General features: G+C 49.0%; 1 protein-coding gene across 6 annotated transcripts in view; it reads left to right on the forward strand.

Annotated features, from left to right (window-relative positions):
- Nucleotides 1-21,323, forward strand: part of CHD2 (chromodomain helicase DNA binding protein 2) — an 84,698-nt gene that overhangs the window by 57,482 nt on the left and 5,893 nt on the right. For 3 of the 6 annotated variants that reach the window (XM_084642505.1, XM_084642508.1, XM_084642509.1), the window contains 14 exons: nt 241-333; nt 916-1,089; nt 2,227-2,402; nt 3,478-3,519; nt 4,136-4,275; nt 5,188-5,326; nt 5,473-5,623; nt 11,631-11,753; nt 13,424-13,552; nt 14,269-14,409; nt 15,857-15,991; nt 18,825-19,003; nt 19,874-19,973; nt 20,833-21,049. In XM_084642505.1, the coding sequence (XP_084498631.1) occupies nt 241-333; nt 916-1,089; nt 2,227-2,402; nt 3,478-3,519; nt 4,136-4,275; nt 5,188-5,326; nt 5,473-5,623; nt 11,631-11,753; nt 13,424-13,552; nt 14,269-14,409; nt 15,857-15,991; nt 18,825-19,003; nt 19,874-19,973; nt 20,833-21,049 (1,939 nt within the window). Of the gene's footprint in view, nt 1-240; nt 334-915; nt 1,090-2,226; nt 2,403-3,477; nt 3,520-4,135; nt 4,276-5,187; nt 5,327-5,472; nt 5,624-6,872; nt 6,991-11,630; nt 11,754-13,423; nt 13,553-14,268; nt 14,410-15,856; nt 15,992-18,824; nt 19,004-19,873; nt 19,974-20,832; nt 21,050-21,323 lie in introns of those variants that run through there. The other 3 variants (XM_084642506.1, XM_084642507.1, XM_084642510.1) reach the window with 3 other exon arrangements.

The raw sequence follows: 21,323 nt of genomic DNA on the forward strand, positions 1-21,323 counted from the left end.
TCCTCTTCATACCCTCTTGTACCATCTAAATAGTCTGTCCTCCTCCTCAGTGATGACACTCCATCAGTATTTTCAGCCCATTAACTTGTCTCCCCCACCTCCCCTTGTTCACTTATCCAGGCAATGTGTGTTTAGCAATCACACCTCACAAGTCAATCCTTGAAACCCCCACTTCCGTTCTGTTGCTGTGCTTCTTCTGATTTTATCATCATTCTGTGATCATTTCTTTCTGACTGGCAGGAAATGGATATTGATGAGATTTTACGCCTGGCTGAAACACGAGAGAACGAAGTGTCCTCAAGCGCCACGGATGAGCTTCTGTCTCAATTCAAGGTACAAAGCAGATAGATTTCCTAGAAACCAGTGAGTAAGAAGGACTGAATCCTAGCAGAGTAGGGTAGTGAGTGGCTATGAACGGTCTTTGCCAAGGTCAACCTGGCTTGTAAGGTCGGTGACAGGAGAAGGGACAGAACTGGCCAGCAGTGCCCCTTCAGGCTGGCTTCATGGGGTCAGGCTTTAGCCAAACAAGCCAAACCCTTTGCAAGGTGCACGGAAGCGGGTGGTCCTCAACCAGCAGGAGGGGGGCTGATAGGTTTGGTGGGTGGGTAGCACTAAAGAAATGTGTTTGTATAGGTTTTAAAATGATCTTGGTGGTGGGGAAGAAAATCTTAAACTTCCTAACTTTGGGAACTGAAATGCTAATCTAGCAAAGGCTCCAGCCAAAGCTTATACATTGCATGTGCTACTCGATGGCTCATAGCTGGAAGAGAAGACAAACAACACAAACAGAATGACTGACGGACAGGTTTCTTGGGGAAATGCCTCAAGAGAAAGAAGTTGAGACTGGACCAACATATCTCTGGCGATGTTACCACGGGGAGCTTCTAATCCCATGGGTGTGCTTTTGCTTATAAGGTAGCCAATTTTGCAACCATGGAGGAGGAAGAGACTGAGCTGGACGAGAGGTCCCAGAGGGACTGGGATGATATTATTCCTGAAGAGCAAAGGAAGAAAGTGGAGGAGGAGGAACGACAGAAGGAGTTGGAAGAAATCTATATGTTGCCCAGAATCCGCAGCTCCACTAAAAAGGTACAGCACTGCCTCGGGAAGCTGGGAAACAGAAGGTCACAGGTGGTCTAGTGGTGGGAAAGAGGGTCTTTGCCCAGTAACAGGTTTGTGGGATTTTGATTCGCGCCCCCCCCCCCCATTGCTAGTTTGGAACAAAGTACAGAATGGGCCATAGGTCTGCCATGCGGAGTACGAATTAGGCCCTGAGTCTGTAGTGCAGAGTATGTGTCCAGGATGAATTTGGTAGTGGTGTTTCTAATTCATCTTGTGCTTTATTAACAAACAATAAATACTGAAACCCAGTTGCAGTAACAGATTGCAGCACAGAGGAAAATAGCCAACTGAATGATGGGGACTAGACGGGAATTCATTTTTGATTACATCGTAGGTCGTTCCCTAAATGTTTTTTTTCCCGTCTCCTCACTAAGCTTCACACTTCACCATGCTGTTAATGCTTAAACTCAACCTGTCCCTTCACAACCAGAAGAGACCGTACCTTTTCCAGGGTAACAGTCTAGGTCAGGGGTGGCCAAACGGTGGCTTTGAGCCGCATGCGGCTCTTTTACAGTTAGTGTGGCTTGTGGAGCCCCCCACCCCGTCATCCCCTTTTCCACATACCAGACTCAGGGAAGGGGAGAGCTCAGGACCTCTGCCTTGCAGCAGGGTTGTGGGATAGGGGCTTCTGACCAGTGGGGATGCTTCCCGCGGGGCAGAAGCCTCACGCTCCAGCAGTCGAACTTCAGAAGATTGTGGTATGCGGCTCGTAGGGTCAGTAAGCTTGGCCACCCCTGGTCTAGGTGCTAGGATGAATTCAAATTCTCTAGCAATAGGGTTGTGCAAGAAAACTCCACTAGAACATGGAACCCATGCTTCATTCGCATGCTCCAAATGAGGAGCTTAGCATTGTTGTCTGGAAATCTGTCAAAAGGAGATGAGCAAATACATGGGGGTCTTTGGCATCCAGGCACATCAAGGGGGGAAGAAAGGGAGGTTCCTCTTAAGACGGGATGACCCTGACGTTGATCTGTTTGGCCTTATTTCAGAATAAGCACCAAGAGGTTCTGCACTTGCATTGCCAGCCCATGCCACTAGGGAGGAGTTGAAGGAGGTTGTAAATTAACCCTTGTTACCATAGTGCTGTCTTTCTGGTTCATTCAGGCTCAGGCAAATGACAGTGATTCTGATGCTGAATCAAAGAGAAGGATACAAAGGTCATCTGGATCAGAGAGTGAGACGGACGATACCGATGACGATAAAAGGCCGAAGCGCCGGGGGCGCCCACGGAGCGTTAGGAAAGACACAGTGGAAGGATTTACTGATGCCGAAATCAGGAGGTCAGTGCTGAGCCCAGGAGACTGTTGGATGAGCACGTTGGGAAATTTTGCGCAGACAGCTAGGGTAGGGCCCCGCTCCAGCAAAGCATGTCAGCACCTGCATAACTGTAAGCCTGTGGCTGGTCCCAGTGAAGTCAGGTCAGATAAACTGTTTACATGATTAAAGTTAGGCAAGTGAAGAAGTGCTCTGCTGGACTGGGGCTATTGGCTCCCCAAAAACCTCCATTTCTTGGGGATCTTCCATGCTCATGCTGTTGTACCATGGACATTTAATGAGTTCTAAATGACAATGGCAGGACGCCTGGTGCTTTATTAACTTAGTATTGTAACAGAAGAATTAGGGGAGAAATCAGGCTTTACTGGCTCCAGCCATTCTCTGAACTTCTATATTGTCAGCTTTGCCACCTGCTGATGGCCTTTGTAGGCCTGTGAGAAACGAGCTGACAATCTTTAGTCTGATTCTAGTGAGACGTGCCTGTCTTTCAGAAAAATTGCTCCTGAAATTGTTAGCCTCCATCAGTAATCTCTGTGGACTGAGTGGGTTCATCAAATTCAGCATTAAGGTACATTGCTACAGGGGGTGTGCGGAAGGCTGGAACGGTTGGTAGTCATTCCATGGAGAAACCAAGGACTCCTGTCTCTGTGCTGTCCCACTGGCTTTGTTCAGGAGCACCAAATTTACCTGAAAGAAGAAAAGTTTCCTGGCAGTTTAAATTTAAACAAAAAGCAAATGTTGATATATTTGGGCAAAAATAGTAGCCCTAAAAGAGTGAGTGCAGTAAGTCAGAGTAGTGAAGTTTCCCCTTCCCCCAGCATTACGTTTCTCGGATCAGCTGATGAATGCAATTCCAAGCCAGTTTTTGTCGTTGCCATCTCCAAGATAGAACTTCCTCTAATCTCTTCAGTCTTCGCAAAGTGCCTGCATCCTAAGGCTGTGTCCAGAGGTTAGGCCAGAGATGTTAAAGGGGATTTCTTGAGCTTTAACCAACTTCCCTTCATCTTTGAGTTGCTGTTTTTTTTAAACTGAGCCTCCATCAGTAATTCACTAAAATTTTGCTTTTCTTTTTTTGCTTAGGTTTATCAAGGCTTATAAGAAGTTTGGGCTTCCACTCGAACGGTATGTGCAAACTGTTCTCAGGATCAGAGCCAATCGCATATAGGCTAGTTGGAGTTCTGAATGCTACACTATGAAGAAAGTAAACAGGAGACACAAATAGCCACATGAAGATCTCTGTGAATTGCTCTACTCCTAGGCACAATTAACTGATAAGCATCAAGTATGGCAGAGGCTTCTTTGTTGGGGCAAAGCCTGACTAGTCTGTCATATGCAGGGTGAATGGTATGCAAGTGCTGACATTGGAGACACAGGAATTGCCGGGTGATCCATCTTGTCTCAGATGATAGCCACTGGAGGGTGTTTCAGATGAGGGCCCCCTCTTCCCCTCCTGCCCCGCGCATTCCTAGTGCATTACACAACACTACAGGAGCAGGGTACACCTGGTGTCATCTCCTGCAAAGCCACCCTGTCCCAGTCTAGTCCCCTGTTATGTGATCACCTGCTTCTTGCTGTATCCTGCAGCTCTCAGGTACCAAAGCTTAACATGGGTCTTGCTCCAAGTGGTCTTAAAACCATTATTTACTTGGCAAGAAAAGGATCAGCAGTGTGTCTCTGAGCAGCGCTATCAGCCAGGTGTTGAGTCTGATGCTTTCCCGATTCTTTTTTTCCCTCTCAGGCTGGAGTGCATTGCTCGCGATGCCGAGCTGGTGGACAAGTCCATAGCTGATCTGAAACGTCTAGGGGAACTTATTCACAACAGCTGTGTGTCGGCAATGCAGGAATACGAGGAGCAGCTGAAAGAAAACCCTGGTGAGGGTAAGAGAAAGGGACGGGTGCTGATTTCATTAACCTCTTGGTGTTGATGGGCCAAAGTGCTGATGGGGAACCATCCCCATTCTGGGTGAGATGGGACACCAGATTGACAGCACTGGAGGTTGTAGTCTGTTAGCCAAAGAACAGTACAAACTTCACCCAGGCTGCCTCCGCTAGTGACCTGGAGGGAGCTACCTCTAAGAGTGAGAAACCTATTCCAGCTTCCAAGCTGTGAGTCTTTTGCGCTGACTGAAGGGTGTCAGTTGGAACTGTTAGCGTCTGGTGGACATGGGATTTCTAAGGCATGGGCTACAACTACCAACTTGTTCCATGTTAGGTTGTGGAGCAGCCAGCAGACTGGATTGCTTCCTGGGCTGGAATCAAACCAATAACATGTCCCCTACACTATACCTGTACCTATCAGTCCTCTGAGCCAGCCAGTGCCCCACAGTATTGGGTAAATACCCTGCAAGTGCTTCCAAGACTTGAGGAACATCCAGCCCTGTGTGTTGCCTCTGCGTGCTCTAGCTTTCTAGGAGGCAGGGTGGTTTGGTGGCTGGCACAGGAGGCAGGGAATCTGGAGACGTGGGTGTTATTGCCAACTCTGCCATTAAGTCTCTGTGTGACCTTGCTGAACCGAGCTGGTAAAGTGGCTGAACTCCCATGTTGTTGATTTATTTGTAATTAAGAAAATGATGACTTGGAAAGGGGCTTGGAGTGTAACGAATCACTCACGACTGCTCTCTGAAAGCAGAGCCTGGTTTTCAGGATCTACCTGAGCATTAGCAGCCAGCCCTAGATGTAAACAGAGGATGATGGGAGGAATGTAAAACTCTTGAATGTATCTGAGCCTTTTCCAGCGTTTTTTATTCTGTCGAAGTGTTTTCAGCTGAAATGTTTGTTGCTGTTGAGCAGGGAAAGGGCCTGGGAAAAGGAGGGGTCCTACTCTCAAGATCTCTGGTGTCCAAGTCAATGTGAAATCCATCATCCAGCATGAAGAAGAGTTTGAAATGCTGCACAAATCCATTCCCAAGGACCCGGAGGAGAAGAGAAAGTGAGTTGGCATGACTGGGAGGAAAGTGCAAGGAGCTTGGGGTTTTGGGCTGGCAAAAGGAAAGCCTGGGTTTGTAGATTTGCTTTGACACCGCAGTGTTGGAAAGGAGCCCCTCATCACCTCTCTCGTGTTTGAAATACCTTCAGGTACTGCCTGACCTGCCGCGTCAAAGCTGCTCATTTTGATGTAGACTGGGGAGTGGAGGATGATTCTCGTTTATTGCTGGGAATTTATGAACATGGCTATGGAAACTGGGAGCTAATTAAAACGGACCCAGAACTGAAGTTAACTGATAAGGTAGGTCTTCATGTGTTGCTCGCTTTAGTTCTGGGGCTCAGGGAGAATGTTTGCTTCACCTCAAAAACGGATGTTTATATTGGTAAACACTTAAAACTATAATAATAAAAGGAAAACAATGACCATGACCTCCTAGAATGCTGCATTCCCAGTGTATTGATGCTGGTTATGTTAAGTTTCCCCCATGGTTAATGCTGAGCTCAGACAGTGTCACTACTGACAGACCCAGCAATATTTTTGTTTGCAAAAATCAGGTCGTGTCCTGGTATGAATGCGTGCCCTCAGGTGTGATGCTCAGAAAAGCATTTTAAAACTGAAATGAGCATCCCAGACTAAGGGTATGTCTACACTACGAAATTAGGTCGAATTTATAGAAGTCGTTTTTTTAGAAATCGGTTTGATATATTCGAGTGTGTCCCCCCCCCCCCCCCCACAGAAAATGCTCTAAGTGCATTAACTCGGCGGAGTGCTTCCATAGTACCTAGGCAAACGTCGACTTCCGGAGTGTTGCACTGTGGGTAGCTATCCCACAGTTCCCGCAGTCTCCGCCCCCATTGGAATTCTGGGTTGAGATACCAATGCCTGATGGGGCTAAAACATTGTCGCGGGTGGTTCTGGGTACATATCGTCAGGCCCCCGTTCCCTCCCTCCCGCCGTGAAAGCAGCAGCAGACAATCGTTTCGTGCCTTTTTTCTAGAGTTACCTGTGCAGACGCCATACCACGGCAAGCATGGAGCCCGCTCAGGTAACCGTCACCGTATGTCTCCTGGGTGCTGGCAGACGTGGTACTGCATTGCTACACAGCAGCAGCAACCCATTGCCTTGTGGCAGCAGACGGTACAATAGGACTGGTAGCCGTCATCGTCATGTCCGAGGTGCTCCTGGCTACGTCGGCTGGGAGCGCCTGGGCAGACATGGGTGCAGAGACTACATTAGAAGTGACTTGACCAGGTCATTCTCTTTAGTCCTGCAGTCAGTCCTATTGAACCATCTTATGGTGAGCAGGCAGGCGATACGGATTGCTAGCAGTCCTATTGTACCATTTTCTGCCAGCCAGGCAAGAGATGAGGATGGCTAGCAGTCCTACTTCACTGTCTTCTGCCGAGCAGCCATGAGATGTGGATGGCTTGCAGTCCTTCTGCACCGTCTGCTGCCAGCCAAAGATGTAAAAGATAGATGGAGTGGATCAAAACAAGAAATAGACCGGATTTGTTTTGTACTTATTTGCTTCCCCGTCTCCCCCGTCTAGGGGACTCATTCCTCTAGGTCACACTGCAGTCACTCACAGAGAAGGTGCAGCGAGGTAAATCTAGCCATGTATCAATCAGAGGCCAGACCAACCTGCTTGTTCCAATAAGAACAATTACTTAGGTGCACCATTTCTTATTGGAACCGTCCGTGAAGTCCTGCCTGAAATACTCCTTGATGTAAAGCCACCCCCTTTGTTGATTTTAATTCCCTGTAAGCCAACCCTTTAAGCCATGTCGTCCGTCGCCCCTCCCTCCGTCAGAGCAACGGCAGACAATCGTTCCGTGCCTTTTTTCTGTGCGGACGCCAAACCAAGGCAAACATGGAGGTCGCTCAGCTCACTTTGGCAATTAGGAGCACATTAAACACCACACGCATTATCCAGCAGTATATGCAGCACCAGAACCTGGCAGAGCGATACCGGGCGAGGAGGCGACGTCAGCGTGGTCACGTGAGTGATCAGGACATGGACACAGATTTCTCTGAAAGCATGAGCCCTGCCAATGCATGCATCATGATGCTAATGGGGCAGGTTCATGCTGTGGAACGCTGATTCTGGGCTCAGGAAACAAGCACAGACTGGTGGGACCGCATAGTGTTGCAGGTCTGGGACGATTCCCAGTGGCTGTGAAACTTTCGCATGCGTAAGGGCACTTTCATGGAACTTTGTGACTTGCTTTCCCCTGCCCTGAAGCGCATGAATACCAAGACGAGAGCAGCCCTCACAGTTGAGAAGCGAGTAGCGATAGCCCTGTGGAAGCTTGCAATGCCAGACAGCTACCGGTCAGTTGGGAATCAATTTGGAGTGGGCAAATCTACTGTGGGGGCTGCTGTGATGCAAGTAGCCCACACAATCAGAGATCTGCTGATATCAAGGGTAGTGACCCTGGGAAATGTGCAGGTCATAGTGGATGGCTTTGCTGCAATGGGATTCCCTAACTGTGGTGGGGCCATAGGCGGAACCCATATCCCTATCTTGGCACCGGAGCACCAAGCCGGCGAGTACATAAACCGCAAGGGGTACTTTTCAGTAGTGCTGGAAGCTCTGGTGGATCACAAGGGACGTTTCACCAACATCAACGTGGGATGGCCGGGAAAGGTACATGACGCTCGCATCTTCAGGAACTCTGGTCTGTTTCAAAAGCTGCAGGAAGGGACTTTATTCCCAGACCAGAAAATAACTGTTGGGGATGTTGAAATGCCTATAGTTATTCTTGGGGACCCAGTCTACCCCTTAATGCCATGGCTCATGAAGCCATACACAGGCAGCCTGGACAGTAGTCAGGAGCTGTTCAACTACAGGCTGAGCAAGTGCAGAATGGTGATAGAATGTGCATTTGGACGTTTAAAGGTGCGCTGGCGCAGTTTACTGACTCGCTTAGACCTCAGCGAAACCAATATTCCCACAGTTATTACTGCTTGCTGTGCGCTCCACAATATCTGTGAGAGTAAGGGGGAGACGTTTATGGCGGGGTGGGAGGTTGAGGCAAATCACCTGGCTGCTGGTTACGCACAGCCAGACACCAGGGCGGTTAGAAGAGCACAGGAGGGCGCGGTACGCATCAGAGAAGCTTTGAAAACCAGTTTCATGACTGGCCAGGCTACGGTGTGAAAGTTCTGTTTTGTTTCTCCTTGATGAAACCCCCTGCCCCTTGGTTCACTCTACTTTCCTGTAAGCTAACTACCCTCCCCTCCTCCCTCCGATCACCGCTTGCAGAGGCAATAAAGTCATTGTTGCTTCACATTCATGCATTCTTTATTCATTCGTCACACAAATTGGGGGATGACTACCAAGGTAGCCCAGGAGGGGTGGTGGAGGAGGGAAGGAAAATGCCACACAGCACTTTAAAAGTTTACAACTTTAAAATTTATTGAATGTCAGCCTTCTGTTTTTTGGGCAATCCTCTGTGGCGGAGTGGCTGGTTGGCCGGAGGCCCCCCCACCGCGTTCTTGGGCGTCTGGGTGTGGAGGCTATGCGACTTGGGGAGGAGGGGGTTGGTTACACAGGGGCTGTAGTGGCAGTCTGTGCTCCAGCTGCCTTTGCTGCAGCTCAGCCATACACTGGAGCATACTGGTTTGATCCTCCAGCAGCCTCAGCATTGAATCCTGCCTCCTCTCATCACGCTGCCGCCACATTTGAGCTTCAGCCCTGTCTTCAGTCCACCACCTCTCCTCCCGGTCATTTTGTGCTTTCCTGTACTCTGACATTATTTGCCTCCACGCATTCGTCTGTGCTCTGTCAGTGTGGGAGGACAGCATGAGCTCAGAGAACTTTTCATCACGAGTGCATTTTTTTTTTCTTTCTAATCTTCACTAGCCTCTGGGAAGGAGAAGATCCTGTGATCATTGAAACACATGCAGTTGGTGGAGAAAAAAAAAGGGACAGCGGTATTTAAAAAGACACATTTTATAAAACAGTGGCTACACTCTTTCAGGGTAAACCTTGCTGTTAACATTACATACATAGTACATGCGCTTTCGTTACAAGGTCGCATTTTGCCTCCCCCCACCATGTGGCTACCCCTTCAACCCTCCCCCCTCCCCGTGGCTAACAGCGAGGAACATTTCAGTTCAGGCACAGGCAAACAGCCCAGCAGGAATGGGCTCCTCTGAGTGTCCCCTGAAGAAAAGCACCCTATTTCAACCAGGTGACCATGAATGATATCTCACTCTCCTGAGGATAACACAGAGAGATAAAGAACGCATGTTGTTTGAACGCCAGCAAATATACACTGCAATGCTTTGTTGTACAATGGTTCCCGAGTACATGTTACTGGCCTGGAGTGGTAAAGTGTCCTACCATGAAGGACGCAATAAGGCTGCCGTCCCCAGAAACCTTTTGCAAAGGCTTTGGGAGTACATCCAGGAGAGCCCGAATGCCAGGGCAAATTAATCCTTTCACATGCTTGCTTTTAAACCATGTATAGTATTTTAAAAGGTACACTCACCGGAGGTCCCTTCTGCGCCTGCTGGGTCCAGGAGGCAGCCTTGGGTGGGTTCGGGGGGTACTGGCTCCAGGTCCAGGGTGAGAAACAGTTCCTGGCTGTGGGGAAAACCGGTTTCTCCGCTTGCTTGCTGTGAGCTATCTACAACCTCATCATCATCATCATCTTCTTCGTCCCCAAAACCTGCTTCCGTGTTGCCTCCATTTCCATTGAAGGAGTCAAACAACACGGCTGGGGTAGTGGTGGCTGAACCCCCTAAAATGGCATGCAGCTCATCATAGAAGCAGCATGTTTGGGGCTCTGACCCGGAGCGGCCGTTCGCCTCTCTGGTTTTCTGGTAGGCTTGCCTCAGCTCCTTAAGTTTCATGCGGCACTGCTTCGGATCCCTGTTATGGCCTCTGTCCTTCATGCCTTGGGAGATTTTGACAAAGATTTTGGCATTTCAAAAATTGGAACAGAGTTCTGAAAGCACGGATTCCTCTCCCCATACAGCGATCAGATCCCGTACCTCCCGTTCAGTCCAAGCTGGAGCTCTTTTGCGATTCTGGGACTCCATCGTGGTCACCTCTGCTGATGAGCTCTGTATGGTCACCTCTGCTGATGAGCTCTGCATGGTCACCTGCAGGTTGCCACGCTGGCCAAACAGGAAATGAGATTCAAAAGTTCGCGGTTCTCTTCCTTTCTACCTGGCCAGTACATCTGAGTTGAGAGTGCTGTCCAGAGCGGTCACAATGGAGCACTCTGGGATAGCTCCCGGAGGCCAATACCGTCAAATTGTGTCCACAGTACCCCAAATTCGACCCGGCAAGGCTGATTTAAGCACTAATCCACTTGTCGGGGTGGAGTAAGGAAATCGATTTTAAGAGCCCTTTAAGTCGAAATGAAGGGCTTCATCGTGTAGACGGGTGCAGGTTTACATCGATTTAATGCTGCTAAATTCGACCTAAAGTCCTAGTGTAGACCAGGGCACAGTCATAGGAATCTGTTCCTTGCAGCAGTGGTACGGAGGACCCCCTCTAATTCTCCCTCTGCTAACGCACTGGGCTGGTGATTCTCACCCCAAAAACAGCAGCTTCACCTTACTTCACAACACAAATGCCCCGGCTGAGTCATTGCTGTATGTTACAGTCAGACCACTTCGTTGTTTAAAGAAAACAGCGATAACGATCAAGCAGAGCTCCATTTTTATTTGTTTATAAAGGCACAAACCAGTGAAACCAACTTTACAGAAATAGCTTTTTTCTGAAGTTACTAATGATCCATTACTTTTAGCAAATATGCTACTCAGTACTAGCCTACTGTGAAACGATACCCTAAATAAATTCGGCTTGTCAAAACAAGGGATCAGAGTGTCTGTTGCAACACAGGCTTCTTGATGTGTTTTGCAATGTGTTTGCTTGCTTGCTGGAGAAGTTCTTTCATAATCCAAGATAGCGGCAGTTGAAGTTCCTACCAGACTGTGCTCACACATGCCCTGTCACTTCAATACCAGCACGAGGGCGCCCTCCCTCTCCTCCCGCCGAATTGGTAGAGTTCTGCATGCTGACTTATGAAAGGGGGAGACTTGTGAGGGAGTTCTTTGGCCTAGTTCCTCGTACAGATTTAGGCATCTTACTCCCATTGGGAGTTAGCCCCCTAAATATCTTTGAGGTTCTGGGCCTTTGTCCCTGGGAGAGCAGGGTAAGGCAGTTCCCCTGAGAAGCTGAGATTTTCTCACTCCCTTGCTGGATGCTAGGGGAGGAGATTGTTACTCACGCTTGTCTGCTCACTTCAAGGCTTGATAGGTGCATGTGGGTGTTTTGTTTTTATCAAAGATCCTACCTGTTGAGACAGATAAGAAGCCTCAGGGAAAGCAGCTCCAGACCCGTGTCGATTATTTGCTGAAATTGCTGAAGAAAGATCTGGAGAAGAAGGAAACTGTGAAAGATGGGGAAGAGGTGAGTGAGGGGATGGCTGAGTGCCCTAGGGGGGGACATTGGACACTGCTTAGAAGGAAACTACCTCTTGTATTTCTAGCTCATGAAATATTTTGTTTGAATGGACTGTGGCTGTGTACTCTGATCCCTTCATCCGATTGAACCTGGAGCTGGTGGGGTTGGCTCTCAGATCCTAGGGCCAGGCTCACTTGGCAGGTCTGTCACTTAGAAAAAGGTATCTTTTTACCTGTAAGCTGAGTGTGCTTGATATGTGAGACACTGAGCATCATACATAGGATTCCATGATTTTCATTTTACCAACTCACTTGTCAGAAGCAGAAGTGAACTCTAAAGCGATGTGCACAGATTTTATGAAAAACTATGGCTTACATAGGGTTGGATGCTGAATGCCCCAACTAGCAAGGAGCTGTGGAGATAGACAGAGAATGTACCCAGAATAAAGCTCTTTTTATCCCAGCCTTCTTCCTCCTGGATACTGCAATGTGGGTGTCACATTAAATACCCACTGGCAGCAGGCACCAGCTCTCCTTCATTTGCCCCGTCACCAGGCTGCTTGCTACCAGCAATTCACTCGTACTAATTCTCTGTGTGTTCAGAATAGTCCTTTGAGCCTTCAAACCTCAGATGGATTTCTTCTTGCTAGCCAAAATGGGACCCTCTGATGGAGGTTGTAATTCTAAATAGTGGCTCAGTGTCCTTTCCCGTGGCCCATTGAGTGGTCTAATGCTCCAAACGGACACCTAGTGCCTAGAGTAGCGGAGGGCAAACTACAGCCTGCGGGCCACATCTGGCCCATGGGATCATCCTGCCTGGCTCTTGATTTCCCCGCCAGGGAGGCTAGCCCCCGGCCCCTCTCCCTTTGTCCCCCCTCCCACGGAGCTGTGTGCTCCTGCAGGGCAGGGCAGCACAGCGCAGCAGGGTGTCTGGCTCTGGCCGGGCGGTGCGGCTGCCAGACATGCCGCTCTGAGCGGCATGGTAAGGGGGCCGGGGGTCAGGCAGGGGGCAGGGAGCAGGGTGAGGTTAGATAGGTGTGGGAGTTCTGGGGGGGCCTGTCAGGGGGTGGGGGTGTGGATAGGGGATGGGGGGGGAGAGTTGGAAAAGCGTGGGAGTCCTGGGGGGGCCTGTCAGCGGGCAAGGCTGTAGATAGGGGTCGAGGCAGTCAGAGGACAGAGAGCCGGGGGGTTGAATAGGGGGTGGGGCCCCTGGGGGGTGGTTAGGGGTCGGGGCACGCAGGGGATGGGGAACAGGGAGAGTTGGATAGGGGGTGTGGTTCTGGGGCCTGTCAAGGGATGGGGGTGTGGATAGGGGGTCAGGGCAGTCAGGGGACAGGGAGCAGCAGGGGTTGGATGGGGGTGGGGTCCCGGGGGGGTGATTGGGACGGGGGGTCCCGGGAGGGGGCGGTCAGGGGACAAGGAGTAGGGGGGGTTGGATGGGTCAGGGGTACGCAGCAGGGCAGTCAGGAGGTGGGAAGTGGGAGGGATCGGATGGGGGAGGGGCCAGGCTTTTTGGGGAGGCACAGCCTTCTCTACCCAGCCCTCCATACAGTTTTGTAACCCCAATGTGGACCTTGGGTCAAAAAGTTTGCCCACCCCAGGCCTAGAGGAAGAGAGATGGTGTTTCTGTTTCAGGAAGCTGTTTTCAAACCCTACCTGGTTTCTCTTCTTCCCCAGACCAAACTGAAGAAGAGGAAACCACGCGTGAAGAAAGAGAACAAAGCTCCCAAAGTCAAAGATGAGCATGGAAATGACCTGTCCTCTCCTCGGCACTCGGACAACCAGTCAGAAGAGGGTGAAGTCAAGGTGTGTTGACCCAGATGGAGGGGGCTTTTACAAAGCTGCTTGAACTGTGTTGGTGCTTCAGAAACGACACTTGAAAAGCACCTGTTGCAACTTCCCCAAACAACCCCTAGGGGAACTACAGAGCGTTAAACTGAAATGGGGGCCTGGCAGATCTGCCCTGGGAACAGGTTCTGTTGCTTGTGAACATAGGAGGTGGTGAGGCCTTCTCCACCCACCTCATTAAGCCAGTGCTCGGAGCATTGTGGACGGGCTCCAAAGTGGGCCACTTTCAGCCTTTGTTGGCTTAGAGACTGTCCTCTTCAGAAAACCTGCCATTGGTGAAGCCAGAGTTTACCAAGATCATTTGGGTCCTGGAAAAACCCTCTCTTTGAGTCGCTCTGCACATAATTTAAAGGTTTCTTAGTGCTTCTGATCAGTATCTACCTTGAAGAGCTGAACCAATGGACTCGCTAAATTAAATTAGGGAGTGTGATATGTAGCTGCTAGTCAGCTGCAGAATGATGCCGGTTTGATGGAATAACCTTAGAGGCAGGGTTTGTGGGGGTTGGGCGGATGGCTGCTCTGGACTTGCTTAGGTTAATTAGAGCTAGGAAAAGTTTGAATGAGCAGCAAGAATCAGGTGCTCTTGCAGGATATAGGTTTATAGAGTAAAATGTGTCTGAATTGAGGGGCTCTGACTTTGTGAACGGAATTTGAGCCTGTGACTACTTTCCTAGGAGGATGGCTTGGAAAAGAGCCCAGTGAAAAAGAAACAGAAGAAGAAAGAGAACAAAGAGAACAAGGAAAAACAGTCGACCACAAAGAAAGAAAAGGAAGGCGAAAAAGAGAAAAAGAAAACAAAGGATAAGAAGGAGAAGGTACCAGGCATATCTTACATGTAACCTTTAGAAACATGTTGGAGATCACATTCAGGATTTCAGATTTGAATCCTGCACATGCCAATACCTGTCAAGGAGAGCAGTTTGTCTGAGAGGGCAGTGAAGTCTCTCCAGGGAATATTCGCAGAGATGGACACACTATGAGATTGAACATTCCTAAAGACCCCTAGGATGCTAGGGCATCCTTTACTCGTGAGCATTGGGGAGGGCTCTTTGCCTCTTAGCCCAGAATTTTTTGGAGTGAGAGTTTACCCTGAATAGGAGGGAAAAGATACCTGCAGTGAGGAATGGAAAAGGTGACCTATTCTGTGGTTTGGGAACTAAGTATAGAGCGTGAAAGGGAGTAAGCTATTTTCAGACTGACTTGAAAAGACAGCTATCCCCAAACAGAAGAATATCCCGGAATGGCTGGCATTCAGAAAAGGAGAGAAAACAGTTTGGAGCTTATTGTTCAAAGGGTGTAAGGCTTTAATTAGTCTTGGTGTTGGCAGGCTGTGTCTGAATTGCTCAAGACTTCAAATCTATCCATAATAACCCGACCTATACAGGGGTCATGAAATAATATCTTGGCTGTTCCCATGGTGGCAGGGATTGATTCTGCCAGCACAGGCTTCAGGCTATGTGGGAAATGTAACTCAATTGCCCCTTGGACATTGGGTCACTGCTGCCATGGGCTGGATTCAGACTAGGGACAGGTGAAAGGCTCCATAATAGTGTCTTGGGGTACTTGAGGTATAGACCAAATGCTAGTGTATTATGACTCTGCGGTCTTAAGTCAAAGCTGAGACCTTATTTCAAATCTAGGGGAAGTCCCCTTCCCAGTGAAATGCGGCATGGCCTTCAGCTGCTAACAGGAATAAGAGAGAAATGATAGTTTCTGAGGCTGAAGCTCAGGATCAGTTGCTTTGAGACATAGGTTCGGTTGACAGCTCTTGCACCAATTTCCTGGACAAGTTTGGGCAGCTCAACCTTTTCACTAGCAGTCCGTGATTTGGGGTGACCAACTGAAGAGCTGTTGAACTTGATTTCCAGAGGCTCTGAGCATGTGCAGTTCCCACTGATGTACAGCGGAATTTCAGGCCCTTCTAAATATCAGGCCAAGGGGGGGGGGGGGGTCTGCCATTCCCAGGGGATACGCACCCACTGTGTGACCCTAATTCTCCAGTGCAGTCCCTCACAGGCGGACTGTGTACGGAGCCCAAATCACTGATGCCACTTCTGAAAACGTTGGCCCAGGTGTGTCTGTGCTCCAGTTTCCTCTCATAGGTGTGATTCATGACTCTAAAGCACTTGGAGAGCTTTGGGAGGAAGGTGCTGCAGAGGGGCATGCAATTTTGGTAGTTGTCACCGAGGATTTCACAGTGGGCCATTCAGAATCCCCAGGTTCGGCTCACTGTCAAAGTGCTGTCATTTTGTTCTTTTCAAGGCCAAAGGTAGTGAGACCAAGTCTGGAAGCAAAGGGAAGCGATCTCAAGGTCCTGTCCACATTACTGCAGGGAGTGAGCCCATCCCCATTGGAGAAGATGAGGATGATGACCTGGACCAGGAAACGTTCAGCATAGTGAGTATCTTTTTCTGGAGACAAGGGCACAACTGTGGGTGCGCTGGGGTTTCCTGGCACACTAACACCACTGTAAGTTATGAATATCTGCGGCTTCGTTTGCCTAAGTGCCCAGGTTTGAGCAGCACTAACTACCCTAACCTGGACCCCACTGCTAAGCAAGCAGCCCTTGGGGATTCTATAGACACAGTACACTCCACTCCTGGAAGGAAAGGTGCACTTCACATTGCTTAACAGTGATCCCCTGCAGCTAATTTGGGAGCACTGTGGACAAGTGGCAAAAGGAGTCCCAGCCAGGACTTCTCCTGGGCTGAAAGGATGGTGGCTCTGACATGGGACTTCAAATGGGAGAAACCTCAAGGCCTCCTTAGGGAGCCATCCTCCCAGAAAACAAGCACAGTATTAAAAACAGGTTTGGAATATCTCCTCTCTAGAGTCTGTGCCACTTAGTTGCACTGGTAATGCATGCTCTCATTGGTAATGCATGCTCTCATTTCATCTCTCTGTTGGGAACACGACAGAAGGGGGCATAGCAGAGGCAGTACAGCACCCTGATCCACTGTAGCACCCTTTTTTCAAACCAAAGCTTTCTGTTCCCACAGCTGGGTTGACCGCCATAGGCCAAATGTTGTGACCCTGTAGCCGTGAGTGGCACTCTCTTTTCCTCAGCAGCCAAGGGATTAACAGGTTATTCCTGGGCTGGAAGAATACTGAGGCCATCCTCGAGTAACTTTGTATGTCCTGTAGATCCACAGTTGCTCGTTGAGTTGTAGTAGTAGGTTCCAGTGTAAGTGCTTTCCAAGCTGTGTAACTGAAAACTCAGCAATGTGCCGCCGCTGCAGACTGGTGAGCATGGCTGCAAACACAAGACTTAATATAGTCTCTTATGCTGGACTCTCACCTGCCTGGCTTGTGTATTTAAAAAGGGTGCTATCAACTTGAAATCCAGTCAGTTTTTTAAAACAAATTAGTTTCAGATACTGTTTTTACTCTTCAGGCCCCTTGCTCATTTTTTTGGTTTTTTTCCAGTCCCTTTTTATTTATAAAATAAAAACAAACCGTTTCTTGGTTGTTCTCTGAAAGACTCACACATACAATGGGAAAGTGACTAACTTACTGAATAAAAAGTACTCCTGAAGGAATTCTGCACCAAAAAAATTAAAAATTCTGCACACAATATTTTAAAATTCTGGAAATTTTATTTGTCAAATAAATGTGGAGGCTCCAGCATGGCATTGGGGAGCACAGGCTACTCGCTGCCCAGATGTGGGAGATCACTGTGCAGCTCCCTCACAGCACTTGGACTCAGCGGTGAGGCTGCACCCAACCCTGACATAGCACAAGGACCAGGCCTGCCCTAGAAATACCCCAGGGCCCTGCCCCTCCATGCCACGTGCACCAGGTGTGGGCAGGCAAGCTCAGCAAGACAGGATCCAAGTCTGGAGGAGCTTAATGTAGGGGGGAGCCAGGTGTGGGTTGAGAGGGTTGTGTGTGGGACAGTCTGGGTGCGGGCGGGGATCTGGATGCATAAGGGTTTGTTGGGGGGTTCTGGGTGCAGTGGTAATGGGACTCTGGAGGGGGTCCAGGTGAAGATGGTTGGGGCTCAGCGGGGGGGTCTGGGTGTGAGGGGATAGAACTCAGCAGGGGATCTGGGTGTGGGGGGCTCAGTGAGGGGTTCAGATGCTGGGGGAGTGGAGCTCAGTGGGGTGGGGATTCTGGTGCAGTTGTTGGGGCTTGGTGGGGTGGGGATCTGGGTGGGGATGGCTCGTCGCGGTGGGGCTCATCGGGGTTCTGAGTGCGTGGTGGGAGGATGAGGCTTGGGAGGGTCTGGGTATGAGGGAGTCTGAATGCACAGGGGTTGGGCAGATGGAGAAGCAACAGTTCCCTGTACAGTGATCCCTCCCCCTGTAGCTGAGGAGCGATGGGTGCAGGAAGCGTGGGTGGGGCGGGGTAGAGTTTGTAGAGCTTCCTGCAGCTGGGAGAGAAATCTGGGGGTGGGTTTGACCCAGCCCTGGATGCCATGCAGGGGAATAGGAAGTCCTGTCCTGTCCTGCCCAGCCAGGACTAACAGCTGAGCCTGGCGCAGGGTAGGAGCCACCAGCCAGGTCTTTCCTAGTCCCATCCCCTGCCCCACAGTGATTTACCTCTCTGCCAGCTGCCCTAGGCACTCGAAACATACTGTTGGGGAGGGTTGTATGACCGCTCTTGTGGCTTCCCTTTGCTTCCCTGTCAGAAAGTCATTTTTCTGTGGGGAAACAAAGAAATCTGCAGAGAACATAAATTCTGCACATGCGCAGTGGCATAGATTTTCTCCAGGAGTGAAAAATGATTGGGGGAAACTGACTATAGGCAAAGTGCTGTTACATGCACAAACTAGAGGAAAAATGATGGTTTCCTCTCTTTCAGTTTTGTTAACAGCAGTAGTTAAAAAACCTTTTTATCTGTCAGTGTGATTTTTGGGAGTGATCTTGAACCTATGTATTTTATCTTTAGTGCATAAATAGTAACATGTCCCTTGATTATGCATCTAGTCCTCAGGATATCAGACTGAGTGCATGCTCAATACTTGCAGAACACATTGTGTGCTTCCAGAAGGAGGAGAGGGGTGGGTGGATGATGTTGAGGACAAGCTCTCATTGCTTTATGCTGCATGTCTTTCGAAGTCTGCTGTTTGCATGGGGGACATCTCCTTATTTTAAAACTAAATGAAGAATGACTAACAGCTAGTATTAGTGAATTTTCCCCGCCAGCGATTGGTTGAGAGAAGGTCAACAGAGAGGGTAGAACCCATGCATGAAATTAAAGAATTTTTGCTCTGTGTTGCTCACCCAAGTGCAAAGAAAGGATGAGGCCAGTGAAAAAGGCACTGAAGCAACTGGATAAGCCAGATAAGGGACTGACAGTGCAAGAACAGCTGGAGCATACTCGCAACTGCCTCCTGAAAATTGGCGATCGCATCTCAGAGTGCCTTAAAGCCTACTCTGACCAGGAGCACATCAAACTGTGGAGAAGGTAACAGACCATTTAGTTTTTCTTTGGCTAGTTTGTGAATATTTAAGTGAATTCAGTGCTCATGGAGAGTGCTGGATTTTACAGCTCAGGACGCAAATTCCAATGTTCCCCTTCCAGTGTTTCACCCAGCCTGTTTCAAAGACCCTCTTGAAAGCTGACTGTGGGGGACGGTATGTGTGTCAGGAACCACGGCCCATTCTGTCCTGGGCCTCTCGGAGACTAGGGCTTCATCCACATTAAAAAGTGTCACCAGTTTAAAATAAATCAATTTAAAAATGGGTTTGGCATTTCAGTTGGAGAGGTGCTGATATCAGTGTAGCTTAAATCACATTCCTTACAGAAAAGAAAAAGCATTTGTGATGAAATGGGTATTGGATTTTAGGTCTTTGCCTGGTAACTGTCAGAGATTGAGTTAGAGTCCAGCAGCAGGATGCTTTCTTTTTGAAAATATTTTCGTTCTTACCATCTTAACAGCGTTCCTTGCAAGATGGAAGGGATTCTTTCTCCACTCCCCATGTGGGTGTTTTTATAATTCCCATTGCTTGTTATATGGCCTTGTGCTCTGAGTGGAGGATAGGCCCAAGATTATTGATATAAAGGCTGGAAGAGTGTTTTACAAGGAGAGATGTTTTTGCAGCTAAGGCACTGGACTGGGATTCTGGCGTCCTGGGTTCATTTCTCAGCTTTTCCACAGACTCCCTGTGTAATCCTGGGCAAATCATTTCATCTCTCTGTACCCCCATGCCATCTGCCAGATGAAGGGAATAATTGGTAATCCTTAGCTCGGTGTTCTTTTGCAGATTGTACAAATGAGGCAGACAAGTTAAACTGCTGTTTAGTAACTAATAGAAAAACTTACTGTCCTTTCAGGAACCTCTGGATATTTGTGTCCAAGTTCACAGAATTTGATGCCAGAAAATTGCACAAACTCTACAAAATGGCTCACAAAAAAAGATCCCAGGAAGAGGAGGTAAGATCTGAAATGTGCTCCCCTGGTGAGGAAGAGTCTGTATAGAACAGGGAGTTTTCGCATCTCTTGCCTGGCCTTAGCCACTATTTGTGATGCTGTTGCAGTAACATAACCACACAGTCCTACTGGTACCGTGGCTCATGGTGACTGATACACTATAAATCTTTGGGTCAAAATTCAAGGGCTGTTGTCTCCTGAGAATTGTGTTTGTGAAGCTGCACCATGGGCTCGGCAATGGATGCATTTATACTCTTTCAGATTGGTTTGCTTTTTTAAATGTTCGTGCTTTCTAGCTCTTGTAGGACAGTGCAGGGTTATTAGGCCCCTGATTGGCTTTCTCTGTAACTCTTTGCTTTGTTTACCTCCACCTTCACTCCTTATTTCTCTGTTTTATAAACTACACAGTGCTAGCCATTTGATACTCTTTTTACATGCGAAAGCTCCTCTCTCCTTTCGTCCAGTCATTATTGTTGCCTCCTGCTGGACTGTTCCTGTTGGTGTGGCACATTGGGTTGTCTCCAACTCAAGAGTAGAAATCGGGGCTGATGCAGTCTGTCAAGATTAAGATGTGTTGGCACAGATGTGTGTGTGGTGGAAACTTGCACATCTCCTTCCTTACACTGGGTCTGGCTCAAACGCTAGTGATTCCTTACTCTTTCTTGAGCACAGAAGTAATTCACAGCACAATCCCAGTGAAGATGTAGGTCTCCAGTTGGCCGGGAATCCCCCTGCTCTAAATGAATCCAGAGTGCAATAGACAGGGTTTCACAACCTGCCAGAGGCATCCCGGGGAACTGAATGGGGGAAGCATCGTATCTTTTTCATTCCATTGTATTGGAAGAGTCTCCCTTGTTCTCAGCAGGAGCAGAAGAAGAAGGAGGACATGGCTGGCAGCAAAAGGCTATTCCGCCCAGAGCCTTCTGGCTCCAGCCGGGATTCCCTCATGTCTCAGTCTCACCTGCCTCCCAACCCTCATTCTCAGAAACTCCACCTGCCCCCCTCGCACCCTCAGCAGATGCACGGGCACCAGCGGGACAACTACAGTCACCCTAACAAGAGACACTTCAGTAACGCAGGTGGGTCCTTCATGAGAGAGTCAGGATGAGGCTCGCAGGTCCCCTGTCCGTCCCAAGCCAAGGCCTGATTGTTCCTTGCAGTACATCCTCCAGGGCTTTTGTCCAGTCAAGTTTTAAGTTCTGGGGCTCCCGGGGGAGAGGGTGAGAGAGAGAGAACAGACCACATGCAACAGATAGGAGTCATGTTACTTAAAGCATGACTGCAAGGTGCTCAGATGCTATAGGGATGTAGAATAGAATTAGGGTATTTCCCCCTGATATTCAAGATGAATTT

Source organism: Lepidochelys olivacea (assembly GCF_965140295.1).
Source record: "Lepidochelys olivacea isolate rLepOli2 genome assembly, chromosome: 10".
NCBI lineage: Eukaryota > Metazoa > Chordata > Testudines > Cheloniidae > Lepidochelys > Lepidochelys olivacea.